Source organism: Ursus americanus, chromosome 21 (assembly GCF_024610735.1).
Source record: "Ursus americanus isolate L20-20 chromosome 21, mUrsAme1.1.p, whole genome shotgun sequence".
NCBI classification, from domain to species: Eukaryota; Metazoa; Chordata; class Mammalia; order Carnivora; family Ursidae; genus Ursus; species Ursus americanus.
Genome location: NC_142147.1, coordinates 13,899,669 through 13,913,329, shown reverse-complemented (window position 1 = coordinate 13,913,329; position 13,661 = coordinate 13,899,669). Strand labels below are relative to the sequence as shown.

The 13,661-nt window shown below is 57.5% G+C and overlaps 1 protein-coding gene across 5 annotated transcripts in view; it reads right to left on the bottom strand.

The window, feature by feature from the left end:
- Positions 1-11,758, bottom strand: part of SLC12A3 (solute carrier family 12 member 3) — a 37,024-nt gene extending 25,266 nt beyond the window's left edge. For 4 of the 5 annotated variants that reach the window (XR_015728033.1, XM_045806833.2, XM_045806835.2 and 1 more), the window contains exons 1-11: positions 11,463-11,758; positions 10,870-11,016; positions 9,326-9,401; positions 8,510-8,605; positions 8,063-8,202; positions 7,581-7,691; positions 6,458-6,569; positions 6,154-6,284; positions 1,664-1,748; positions 573-727; positions 173-280 (exon numbers count right to left, since the gene is read on the bottom strand). Coding sequence is in view for 4 of the 5 variants with exons in the window: in XM_045806833.2 (XP_045662789.2) it covers positions 173-280; positions 573-727; positions 1,664-1,748; positions 6,154-6,284; positions 6,458-6,569; positions 7,581-7,691; positions 8,063-8,202; positions 8,510-8,605; positions 9,326-9,401; positions 10,870-11,016; positions 11,463-11,735 (1,434 nt within the window). In the remaining variant the exon portion in view is untranslated. The remainder of the gene's footprint in view (positions 1-172; positions 281-572; positions 728-1,663; positions 1,749-6,153; positions 6,285-6,457; positions 6,570-7,580; positions 7,692-8,062; positions 8,203-8,509; positions 8,606-9,325; positions 9,402-10,869; positions 11,017-11,462) is intronic. The other variant, XM_045806834.2, reaches the window with a different exon arrangement.
- Positions 11,759-13,661: the final 1,903 nt, after the last annotated feature.

The following is a 13,661-nucleotide window of genomic DNA, read 5'->3' as shown; positions in this document are numbered from 1 at the left end:
GCCTACAACCGGAAGGGGGCTGCTTCCTGCATGGGTTTGCACACTAACCCCCTTTTCCCTTCAGTCTAGACTGTCCCTGTCCCGTGATACCCCCAGACCTTGGTAGCAGTCACCCAGGGACCCTTGCACCTAGGCCTCCTGGACTCTCCCGCCCCCTGTTCCACAGCCTCACCTGGAAGACTTTGGCAGCAGAGACGAGGCAGGCCAGGGCGGAGGAGAGGGTGGCCCCAAAGATGCCAGCCGTGATCAGGGGTGCAAAGCCAGACACCATGCTCATGGTCTGCAGGGACACAGGGTCCAGGCCCCTCGTGGTGGAGTCCCTCATGCCCGGAGCCCCCGCCCAGGGCACCCCAGTCCCCACTGCAGGCTGGGGCTAGGTCCTGAGGCCTCTGAGTCCACACCCCTTACCTGGGGATCCCAGTGACTGCCGAGGCCAGGGCTGGGCCCAGAGGCCCCCACCTGAGCCTGAACCTCTTTCCCCCAAGCCTGGGACCCAGCCCCTCAAACCGTGTATGTCCCAGCCTGTTCCAGCCTCGGTCTGGGGCAGACTTCCAGGCAGAGGCCACATGTACCTGGTAGTAGTTGATGAGGCCATAGTGGCAGCTGTGCTGGTGGGCGCACTCGGTGAAGTTCCAGCCATAGCCGCAGGCCAGCCCCTCGCAGGCGCCCGAGCCGGGGGTCACCGTGTCATTCAGGACCCCGGAAGCATCGCGAACCACGCAGGAACCTGATGAGGGAGCAGGGCTTGGGGAGGCCTCCCTCCCTCCTTGCCCTCCTTCCTCCTCTCCTCCCACCCCCGGAGACTGGCCACTTCGGCAGAGGGCGAGCTGCTGCTGAGGGGCCAGCTCCCCCTTTAGCACGTAACCATAATTAATAATAATAACAATAATAATGGCAATACAAATAGCTAAATGCAGGAGCACTCACGCTGTGCCAGGCACTGTGCTAAGGACATTAAACGACCCTGGAAAGCAAGCACCACTACTGCTTTTGTTGTCATTGCCATTCTACGGAGACCCAGCAATCTGAAGTGACCTGTTAAGGTCCCCTATCTCCCTTGAAGCAGACGCCAGACTGGCTGTGACCTGGGCCACGTCCCTTGGGCATCTGTGAACAGCTTACCTCACAAGGTGGTTAATGGGAGCACCTGTGAGGCCCTCAGTGAGAGGCAAGTGTCAACAGCCCAGGCCTGTGTTCAAAGCCTGGCTCCACCACTCAGTGGCTGTGTGACCTTGGGCAGGTCACTTAACCTTTCTGAGCCCTGGTTTCTCCTCTATAAAATGGTGGGAAAGGCAGTGCCCTGATTAAATGTGATGAGGCACGTAAACAGCTGGGCCTATGGTTGAGTCAGTGGCTAGTATCATCTTCAACCACCACCATCCCCATTATTGTTATGATTATTAGTCGCCGGGTCAGAGTATAACATGTGCTCTAGCATTTTCCCACCTGTGCGTCTGTCACTTCAAGTTTGAAGGGACCCGAAGAGCCTGGTCTGACCACCCCGATCCCCACCACAAACTAGCCCCTCCCATAAAGATGTTCTGGTCACTACCACCTGTCCCCCCAGATAAGGTTTGAAGCTCCACTTCCTGAGGTGGCCATGTCTCCTGTTGGAGAGCCAAGCACTCTGAGACCCTTCCCATGGTCCGGAGCGGCTACTCACCGATGGTGGCCGAGATGGCCAGGTAGGAGACAGTGGTCCAGAAAATGGCCATGAGTGTTCCCTTCGGAATGGCTACAGCAGGGTCCTGGGGGAGGGGGGAAAAAGGGAGGGAGGGCATCAGGCAGCCTCTGGGCCTCCTTCCGGACCCTGCCGTTATCTGAGGCCAGGGCTGGGCCAGTGACCCCTAACCCAGCCCCTCCCAGAGCCCCCTTCCCTGGGGCCCAGGGAGGAAGGACCCTGGCGATTGCCACCTGCAGAGCAGGATGGGGTACAAGCACGATCATGGGGCTGAGAACACACGCAGGCCCTGGGAGCCTGAGGCACGGGGAGAAGCTCCAGCCAGCTCCAGGCCTGGTTCCTGAGAACACTGGTCCCCGCAGGCTATGGGGCACTGAAGTGGGGCTCTGGAGTCAGCCTGGCTGCGCTCACTCCCACGTGACCGGCTGGGGGGTGGGCATGTGCTTTTACGTCTCAGCCCCTCCAGCCTCCCAGGGACGCTGGCTACGTGAATTAGTGCACATGGAGCTCCGAGACCAGGGTCCGGCTCACAGGACGAGCAGGCCGCGTGTTAACCACTATTACGCACCAACTGGTCTGGGTGCTTCTGCAGCAATGAACATACAGACAGGCCCCAACGCTCTCCCCTCTGAGGAAAAACTCCCTGCTGGCAGTTTCCTAGCAGAAATAGCAAATTTTCACACGTACATATCACGTATTCCACTCTTCCAGACCCTTCCTCATACATAACTTCCTATAAGGTGGCCAGGGTGTCCCCACCCAGCTGGTGGGGAAACTGAGGCCAGGAAGCTGTGCAGAGGGCCCAGCTGGCCGAGCTGGGAGCAGCCCCTTCCCACCACACCAAGGTCCACAGCCTCAGGTCGGGGGGCCGGTCCCAGCTGAGTAACGCAGGCTGGGATTTTGATAGCAGGGTCCCCCGCAGGCGTAGACCCCAACCCGAGGCGCAGGCCACATGGGCATTGGGAAGCAAGCTCGTGCACCTCCCCAGCTTTTCCTGGGCCATTGTGCACAGCTGGCGGTAGAACCACAAATGGCAGAGCTTGAAGGGACCATGACGCTGTTCAGGGTTACAGGCAGGTCCAAACAAGGCTGGCAACGACCCAGTTCTCTGCCTCAGACAGTGGGGAGCTGAGTTGGAACCCACAGTCGCTCAGTGATGACCAAGCCCCGGCCCCCACCCTGGAGGACCCTGGGCCGCAGGAAAGGAGGTCCAGGCAGGATCCTGCCGACACGGGGCAGATGGTGCCTGTCATGGGGCAGACTGAAGTGTGCTGGAGATCAAGGTTGGGGGAGGGAGAGCAACCCTGCAGGAATCACAGAAGGCCTCCTGACGGAGGGGACGACTGGGGTGGCTCTGAAGCGGGGCGGGGGGGGGTAGGGCAGAGCAAAGTGGAAGCAGAGGTGCCAGGGCTCTTCAGCTTCCAGGTCCGCTGAGGTCTCTGCTGTGGGGGCCCTGCCAGCCCTGCTTCGGGCGCCAGGATGGCTCAACGAGGTCAAGCACACAGAGTCCCTGGTCCCTAGGCCAGCAGACTGGCTCAACTTCCCATTCCACCTCTAGTGAGTTGGATGGTGTCCCCCAAAATTCGTGTTCACCCAGAACCTCAGAATATGACCTTATTTGGAAATAGGGTCTTTGCAAAATGTAATTGGTTAAGAAGAGGTCCTGCCCAGTGAGGCGGGCCTTAAATCCAGCGTTCCTGTAAGAAGCGGCGAGGACACACAGAGGGAGGAAAGCCATGGGAAGACAGTGCCGGAGACTGCAGAGACGCAGCTCCCAGGCAGGAATGCTAAGGATTGTCCGAGCTGCCAGAAGCTGGGAGAGGAGAGGAAGGATTCTCCCTGAGAGCCGTTAGAGGGAGCATGGCCTTTGACAACTTTGTGTCACCTTTGGACTTTGGCTTCCAGAACTGTGCCAAGAATAAATGTCTGTTGTTTTAAGCCACAGTGTTTGTGGTCATTTGTTCTAGTGGCCCCGGGACACGGCTACACCGGGCCTCCATCAGGCCCCTACATCTTGGCCTGAAATCTCTGCACCTGTCTCATAAGTCAGACACATCTGGGTCCACGTCCCCGCATCTCCTCCCAGCTGTGTGAGCTGGGACAAGCCCCTTCACCTCTCTGAGCCTCAGTGATGCCGCCAACCCCAATCTGTGAGATGAGAATCATCGTAGCACACAGCAAGCACCCATAAATGTGAGCAGTTAGGGGTGGGGGCAGTGTTGTGCTCAGGGACGCGTGCTGGGACCGCACCAGGCACGGCACAGACCCCACATCAGTCACTAGAAGTCCCTTGTCTCTGAGCCTCAGCCTCCCCATCAGAAAATTAAGCTAGTAGAGCTTTCCTTGGCCATTGCACAGGGTGACAGTCATGAGACTGCTCTGCAAGCACTAAGGGGTTGGGGAACGTCACCCCCGACTGACTTAGTGGTTGATTGTCTCCCTTTCTCACCAGAATGTCAGCTGCAGGAGGGCAGGAATTTGTGTCTTCGTGTTTTGTTTATGGCTATCCCACAAGACACGGGCATAAAGCAGGTGCTCAGAAAAATTCATTGAGTGATAAGTTTATGATGAAGTTGAGGCCCCTTTGTTCTAGAAACTTGCATTCCAGCTCTCTGCCACATGTGGGTGTGTGGCCCTGGGCAACCCCCAGCCCTCTCGGAGCTTGCTTTGCGCCTCTCTGACATGGGACTGATGAGCCCTCGTGGCTGCCCACCACCGAGGATCATGTTTGTAAAGAATGAGGCCCCCTGCAGCCACATGGGAAAGATGACCATGACCTTGACAACCAGCCCTTCGTACTTCCTCCGTGCCGAGCACTGTTCGAAGCACTTCTCATAAATTAGCACATGGAATCCTTATTCCCTGCTCTGCGAAGCGGGAGGGGGTACTATCGGTCCCATTTTAGAGGTGGCAAAGCTGAAGCCCAGAGAGGGTTTAAGGGACTTGCATAAAGTCTCCACGAGTGGGAGCTGCTCTTCTGCTGAGGCCACACTGTCTCACAGAATGGACAGAGAGCTGTATCCAGGAGGGAAGAGCCCCTTGAGGGCTTGAGGGCATTCAGGACAGAGCGAAGGCGCACCCCTACTCCCCACCCCCCAGCTCTGGGACAGCTGCCTAGCCTGACGCCTGCACACCGTGCTGGTTGATAACCGGAGAGGCAGAACGAAGCGTCTGGACAAATCGTTAGGCTATGATGATCTGTAACAGGGCTGGCCGGGGAACTGGGCTGTCTGAGCACAAGATTGACCTCTGCAGGGACCTCAGGGCAGACAGGCAGACCAGGCCTCTGCTGGCCGCTCCCAGAGAAGGGAGACGAGCTGGGCAAACACGACCACTCTTTGATTTCCAGGCCATGCTGTGCACCACCTGGGCACCCCGGTTAGAGCCAGGCCGGGTGGAGACTGTCTCCAAGGCACCATTCTTCATTCATTTAAGAAAATGCATCAAGGAGCACATTTTAGGTGGGACCGGAGGCTGAGGGGGAGGGGTTGCCAGCACCGAGCCAGGTTCTCACTGTTCACTCCACTTGCACCCCATCTATCTCCTTGATCCTGCCCCAGCAAAGACACCACCAGCCCCCTCAGCTTTCAAAGCCCCACTCTGGGCCCACCTCCACCCAGAAGTTTTGCTGGAGCCCCTGCCGACATCTGACTCTCCTTCTTCCCCAGTTTATAGCACTTTGTACTTCTGCTCTAAACCTCATCAATACATTTCACCATTATTCACTCAACAAACATGTACTGAGCACCTAGTATGTGTCTGACTCTTAGCTGGGAACAGGGACATAGAGGTAGGCCTCAGTTCTCCAGATAAAGAGAACTGGAAGGGGAAGAGGCACATAAATGGCCTGACATCATTAGGCTAGGGGAGCCATGACTCTGACAGAGGGCTGGGAGAGATTTAAGGATGGAGGTGTTATTGAGAGAGGAACAGAACTTCTCAGGGTAAAGAAACAAGGGTTGGACACCCCAGGGAGAGAGCACAGCAGAGACAAAGACACGGAGGAGGAACAGGGACAGGCAACACAGGGAAAGCAGCAGATCTTCAGGGCTGAGGCAGGGAACACGGGAATGGCAACTTTGGGCCGGAACCTCGAACTTTGCGCAGAGGAGATGGCCCGCACCAAGATAGTGGAGAGCCCTGGGAGGATGCCAGTCCAGCAAAGACGTGCATGAACCAGTCTGAGCTTTGGAAGGTCAAGCTGGCTCAGTCTTCCCCCTTAGGCTGAGAGTCCCGGGAAACTAGGGAGGAGACCCGCCCACTTTAGGGCCTAGAGCAGAGCTGGTGTCAGTCAACAACTCAGAATTGAGTGGGATGAACGGAGTTGGTTTGGATTAGCTGCGATTCAGCTGAGTTAGACTGGACTGGATTTTAGAAGCTCTAGCCCTGCTGTCTCAGTGCAAAGTTCAGTGCCCAGTGGGAGATCCTGGTAGGACAGGGCCAGGAGGCAGGAGGACGGGTGTCCTGTTTACCTTGAGGTCCCCGGAGATGTTGGCCCCTGCCAAGATGCCTGTGGCTGAGGGGAAGAAGATGGAGAACATCCCGAAGAAGGTGCCGTCCACACCCCGCCAGTCGGGCACCAAGTTCTGGACAAAAATGTCCGCTGGAAGACCAAAGCCTGAATCAGGGCCACCCAGAAGACTCCTCTTCTCTGGCAGCTTCCAGTCCTGGGAGTTGGGAGGTCCCATCCTCCTGGTGCCCACAGAATGGGCCAGACTGGTGGGCAGACTGTACCTGTCCCCAGAGCCACGGGCAGGGGCCCCAACCTGCACGTACCCCGGTAGCTGAAGAAGCCTTTGGAGGCCTTGTCCTCAGATGGGGGGATCAGCGTCCCCACCAAGTAGTTGGCAAAGGAGACCATGATGACGAGGAAGAAGAGCACCTGGGCCTGGGGGTAAAGGACCCTAGAGGTCAGATGGCCTGGCCCTGCCTGCTCAGGGAGCCCCAGCAGGACAGAACCTGCCCAGGGTCCCTCCCTCCCTCCCTCCCTCATTCATTCATTCATTCATTCATTCATTCATTCATTCATTCATTCATTCCTCCTCCACCCATTATGTTGCAGGCCCCGTTCTAGGAGCTGGCAATATAGCAAGGCTCCTGTCTTCCTGATAAATATGGAACATGACCCTAGAGTAAGAAGGAGGGTGTGATGGGGACTGTGTGGGGGCTACGTTAGCAGAGTGGTCTACATAGGTGTCTGCAAGGGTCCTAAAGGAGGAGGAGGAGTGAGCTGCAGAATGATCAGGGGCTCAAGCTGGGGACATTCAAAAACACCAAGGAAGGAGGCCGGCAGAGACGCAGGCCAGAGTGAGGGGGGAGAGAGGAGAGGCAGGGGTGGGGGGCGGAGGCCAGATCTGCCAAGTCTGCTGCCATAACGCCCCATATTTCTTCTGCCCTCCTTCCACGGTGCTAAGCCTCTGAATTTTGGCTGGATACGGGTTCACGTGAGGACACGTCTCCCTGCCCTGCCTTTGGCTTAGGTGGGGCCACGAGACCAAGTTCGGGCTGATGGGATGTACGCAGAGGGATAGGTGCAACTTCTGGGCAGTGCCCGAAAAGGAAAAGGAAGGGCAATTCCCCCCTTTTCACCCTCTCCCCTCCCTGCTGACTGGACGGTGGCCGCCGTGGGGCAGGCGCATGAAGGCCATGCCCAGGGACGGAGAGGCCATTGGTCGGAAATAGTCTGGGTGCCTGAGCTCAGGAGCCGCACACAGCTGGACTGTTACAGGAGAGAGAAACACACGACTCTTGCTCGAGGCCCTGTTCTTTAAGGTCTGTCTGTCACAGCAGCAGAGCCGAAGCCTAGCTACTACGCCGAAAAGAGGCAGAACCAGGCCCGGGGCCCAGGCCTCACAACTCCCGCTTCTCCACCTGACCGCTCCCAACCTCCCCTCCTCACCTTGGACTCCCACTCCATGCCAGCCAGGGAGATGGCCAGCAGCACAGTTACGGTGACCACGCCGATGATGCGGATGTCATTGACGGGGTCCACGATGGGTGTGCCGTACTCCTGGGGAGGGGGACAGGCCAGGCTGCAGGCTGCCCTCTGAACACCCCGCCCCTCCAGACTCCTCCACCTTGATTCACTTCAGGTAGGGGTGCCCCCCCAGAGCAAAACAGAAACACAACCCCCTTCCCAGCCAACAGAGCCCCACAGAGGCTGCTGTGTCGGCCTGGACGGTTCAGCCCTGAAGGCAACACACACCCCTGAAGGGGACTTCTGGGAATGGTCTCTATTGGCGGAGATCATCACAGTCACCCACAGTGGTCAGACTGTGGCCGTGGTCCCTGACGGGTAAAACAGGGCAGGGGGCAGGAAGGCCTGGCCCAGACGGGCTGGGGGAGAGTGAGGTAGGCTGCCCGGGCTCCCTCTGGCTTCACCTGGAGCAGGTCCCGCACGGTCTCTGCGAAGCCCACAGTGTGCATGGCCACACCCACAGCGTTGGCAAAAGCAAAAATGAGGCCGATGGAGCCCCCCAGCTCTGGGCCAAGACTCCGGGAGATGAGGAAGTAGGTGCCACCTATTGAGGACAGAGCCAGGAGCCGTGAAACCAGAGGAGTCAGCTGGCGGGGGGGGGGGGGGGCTTGGGACAGGCAGAAGCTGAGGTTGGGGGAGGGTCACCATGGGACCCCCGGGGCCCACAGCACAGGGGATAACTGAGGCCACCTATGGGAGACCCAACGCCTTCACCTGGAGGGTGCAGCCTGGGGTGCCCCCATTTTGGTGGGGATGGGGTGGGTGGGGAGTGGTTCAGAGGCCCATTCCCAGGGTGAAGACTGGGGGAGCAACAGGAAAGGGGAGGGCCCTTGGGGTGGGGTGGGGCCCACCTGACTTGACCTTGCCGTTGGTGGAGATGGCCGAGATGGAGAGGCCAGTGATGGAGGTCACGGTGACCGACAGCAGGATGATGATCCAGGTCAGGACTGTGGAGGAGGGCGGGGATGTGATCACCATAAAACTCAGCCAGGGCATTTCCCGGGTGAGATGGAACGTGGGGAACCTGAGTCAGCTGACTGGTTCACCATGCCAGCTAAGTCACCTCCCTGCTCTGAGCCTTGGTTTTCTCATCTGCACAATGGGTCTCTGTCCCCCTCCCGGTATCTCCTGAACAGCCAGGAAGCTGATGAGCCACTATATAAAGGATCATTAGGTCTGGAAGGGAAGGCACCCTCCTTTAATAATAAAAAATAGTCACCACTCGATGAACACCTTTGGGTGCCAAATCCTGTGCTGCTTTACATACATCATAGAAACCCCGCAATAGGTCTGGGAGGTAGGAACAGTTATCACCCCCATTTTACTGATGAGGAAAACGAGGCTCAGAGAGGTTAAGAAACTTGTCCATGGTCACACAGCATCAGAGCTAGCTTCTAAACCTTGGTGTCTGTCCAGAGCACAGGTTCCTAACCTGGCTGCTGTGCAGTAGAGATTGACTCCAAGTGGCTAAGTGACCTACTGAGGGCAAAGAGAGCCAGGGAGAGTCCTCAGGCCTGATGATGCCATGTCCAGACTCCTCTGCCACACTTCCCTGACCTCTGTCACTGCAGGAGCCTGTGGTTTCTGCAGCCCAATTCAGGACTGAGGCCTGGGAGCATCAGGTCTCAGACACACCCTCCCCGTTCCCCCCCAGAGATGACACTCACCAATGCCCGCCTGGGCTGTAATCCAGGGGAGCCGTAGGTAGAGAATCACACCCCAGATATTGAGCATACAACGGATCTGGGAAGAGAGAGGGGTTGGAGGCCACCTGGGTGGGCCAATACCCCAAAGCCAAACACACAAGTCCCTGTCCCCAGTCATGGCATGGCATTAGGCACATTGGCCTAGGGGACAACTGGGCCCTTTCTTGGCTCTACTCACTTAACTGGGTTCCTACTTCAATGCCCCTCTAGTTCTGTGGGGCAGGGAGGGGAGGAGGGGTACCCAGAGATTCACCTGCCCCTCCCACCCACTTTTCTGCCCTTCCACTGCGGTCTGAGAATGGGCTGCAAGCATTATCACCCCTCACCCGGCTCCAAGCCCAGGATCCTGTGTCTGCCAGCCCCAGCCATGGCCCCAGCGGCCAGCTCTCAGCCCAGGGCCTGGCATCTAGGAGGAGCTCAGCAAATGCCGGTGAGCCAATGCCCCACATACAAGTAGAAACAGGGCTCGGATTGCTGTGACTTCAGCTTCCAAATTTAAAGCAAAGCCAGAGGCTACAGCTGAGACTGAATTCCAGGGAGGTGGAGGTGCTGATGTGGTCTTTGGCCCCAGCCAAGTTCTTGGGGTAGGGCAGGAGCATGCGGCATTTACAAGGCGGGGAGACTTCTTCATTTTTGTTTTTAATCTTTCTTTCTTTTTTTTTATTTTAATTTTTTTTATTATATTATGTTAGTCACCATACTTCTAAGGCCCTCTCTATGCTCTGAGGTACTGAACACGGTCAGGCCAGGCTCTGGCCACCACAGCCCGGAAGGAAGAGCCATACTCCATAAATGAGCCGCTGGGGTGGAGGGGAGCTCACAGTTCAGATGGAGAAACAGAGGCACAGCCAGCAGGCAGTTGGCAGAGTCAGGTCAGAACCCAGGCCTCCTTCCACCTGCCCCCCCCCCCCAGGCACCTCTCAGAGCAGGACTAAAGCCTTCTTCTAAATCTCAAGCAATCCCCTCTGAAAAGTCCCCCAATGCCTTCCAAAGCCAAGTTCATTTGATTTTTTGCTGTTTGAAGACTCACTGGTGCTCTACACGCAAGAAACCTCCCTCTTCCCATCACTGAGAATAACGAAAACACGCTGGTGGATTTGTGTGTTTAGTGCTGCCCCCCGGTGGCTGTAGGTGAAAACAGTTTCTTCTAATAATCCCAAGGTAGGCATTGATCCAAGCCGTTCTTATCTATTAACTCATAACGCTCATCATCTCACAGGTGAAGAAACTGAGGCACAGACAGGTTAAATAACTTGTCCAATGCCACAGGACAAGTGAGTATCCAGAGATCTTTCCCAGGATGAGGTATCAATCTGGGGAGTAAATGGGGGTTGAGAAGCACAAAACCAGGGAAAACTGGAAGTCACTCTGCAGATGGGGAAACTGAGGCCCAGGCTGGGCTTTGGGTCTACCCTGGCCACTAAGACCTGAGAGTCAGAGCTGCGCCTGGATGGAGCTCTGTCTCTCCACTTCCATTCCCAGGATCCCATCCACACCCTACTCACCATCACCCCCTTGACCCAGCCAAAGCGCACAGGCTCCCCCGGGTTCTTCTCACTGTTGGTGCCTGCCTCATCTTCCACCAGCCCATCGGTCATCTCATGGCTGGGCCGGCTGTCAAAGGCCAGGGCATGCAGGTGGCTGCCTTCCTGCTGGGAGCCCAGAGGCCACAGGTCAGGCAGGCAGGGGTCATGACCATCCAGCTCCCCATCTTCCACCCTCCAGAGTCCAGCCTCCCCCACAGCAAACCCGGCGAGCCTCCCTTCCGCTCCACCACAGACCTTCCGCACTCCCACCTCCCTATCTCTTTCAGGTGTGTACAGCCTCTGTTTGTGCACGTCCACTGGCGGGGAGCTCATTACCTCTCTGGGAGGCCAAGATTTTTGATTGGGTGGACGATGACTGGACAATAAACATTACTCCATGTGTCTGGAGCTTTATAGCTTCTATGCCTGCATTTCATTCGGGCCTCTCAACCCGCGAAGAAGACACTTGTGTGTCCCACGGCACAGGTGACAGAGCCAAGATTCAGGGAAGTGAGGTACCTGGGTCAAGGCCACACGGCAGGAAAGCGGCCAGGCCCGGAGCTGGTGCTTACCTTGAGGAAGGAGTGCAGATCGGCCAGTGTGGGCCGGACCTTCCGGGGCTCTCCGGGCAGGGCGCTGTTGGCATAGTGCTCGTAGGCCGGCACCACGTCGATAGTGTTGTAGCCAAAGGTACGCATGTAGAAGGTGCTGCCGTGGCTCAAGTGGCTGCTGTCATAGGCAGCCGGTGGGGGGGGCTCCTCACCCCCCAGCAGCGTGCTGATAGTGAAGCGCCCACTGCACAGCGCGGGGTCCCCCGGCATCTCTGACGCTGGCAGCTCTGCCATTGCGGCTCTGGGGGTCGGGGGAGGGGGCCAGGGTCGGCGGGGACGTGCTGGGTGGCTTTATAGGCTGGGCCCACAGCAGGGAGGAGGCGGGGGGGGGGGGGGGGTTTGGTCCAAACCGCCCACGGCTGGCGAGCAGGGTCCCTGGATAGGGTGGGAGGCAGAGCACGTGCCCACTGCTGTCCTGCCCACCATTTGATCGCTGAGATAGCAGCCCTGCCTGGGACCAGGAGGGCTGGGCTGGGCGCGAGCCAGACACGGAGCAGGAAAGGGGGAAACACGCCTAGCCCCTGAGTCCCTGAGAGGCTCATCTGAGTCCGAGAGCAGAGGACATCTGCAGGACCGAGGAAGGAGTACTCGCCAGAGGGGGCTCTTAGGAGCCCTAAAAGGACCCTAGAGACAGCTTAATGACCTGAGGCCCCACCCTAGGAAGGTTAAAACCCTCTCATTTTAGTACCTAGTATTTGGTTTTATTTTCTAGGTACGTAGTATTTGGGACTAAATGAATGGTGTGACATTTAGAAAGATACACAGGTATGTATAAAAGGTTAGTCTCTCTTACTTAGACCTCTGACTCCCAGTTGTGCATGTCCTTCCAAAAACATCTCCGAGTGTATAAACCATATGCGCAAGCACCCCCAAACCAGACTTCAGCACGTGTCAGGTGTGATCTGTCACCGCCCGTGGACTGACGAGTCCCTGGGGCCTGTGGCTGGTCAGTGGCCCTCAGGGTAACTGGTTACCCAGCCTGCACACTCACTGCAGAGGCTCCCAGGCCCTGCCTCCAGGACACGGGTTATAGAGCCCAAGAAGACGGTGCCTCCCCCAGGCCAGCCCAGACAGAGAGCCCCCGGCTCCCACAGCAGGCAGGGGGCAAAGGACCCATTCTGGTGCTGAGCCAGATCAGGCTTCAGTTATGCCCGCAGCCCTGAGGTCATGCCTTGAAAGCATGGGGGCGGGGGGCGGACAGGAGGGATAGGGGCAGCCCTCTGGTCACCAGAGGCACCCGAGCCATTGCAGGGGTGGGGGTTGAAATTCAAGTTGAAACCAGAAAGGGGTCAGGAGAGATGAGTTACTGGGGCGGATGCCTGATGTGCCACCGGAGGGAACCCGAGCTTGTGCTCATGGTGCTGCTGAGTGAGTCGGGGAAAGGGACATGGAAACAGACCAGCCCAGCTGCGCAGTGAGGGCAGCAGTGGGATTGACACCCCTGGAGGAGGGTCAGGGTGGGGATAGCAAAGATGGGACAGACCCTGACCAGGAGTCTTAGAGGATGACTTGCTTGGACGGAGGCCAATGCCAGCTCCAGGCTTCTGAGCTTGCCTTATGCTCAGGTGCCAGCCATCCTCAGGAGGGACATGGAGGGACCCATTTTTCTCTCCCTCCCTGCCCTTCCTCTCGGACTTGGGCTCTCTGAGATGCCTGGAATTCTCCAGACTCCATGACCTCCAACAGCACGTCAGCCCTAGTTGACTGAGAACTTACAGAGGGGCCTTCCTATCCCCTCTCGCTCCGGTCCAGAGGGGCCCAGGACAGGTGTGCCCAGCTGTAACGCCAGGCAGAAGGGGGCAGGTGGAAATGCTTGGACTGTGTCGCAGTAGCAAACAGTGTTAGAGAGTCACCCTCCAAGATAAGGGTGCTTAAACTGGGGTCCAGGAGCCCCACACAATTGTGGACAAGTTTTATACCTAAGTGCATTTTTCTGGGAAGGGGGACATAGATTTTGCCCAACTTGCTAGAAGGCAAGCCCACAGGCACAGGATCGGGGCCTGTCTTGCTCACTGATAACCGCGAGCAACTGGAACAGCACAGAGTAGGTACTCAATAAACATTTGTTGAATGAATAACGAAGGGGAGCCAGAAGCAAAGAGGGCAAAGAGCAGCTGCCATAGAAACCCTTGGCTGAGCGTATTACCCCAAGTCTGGGCT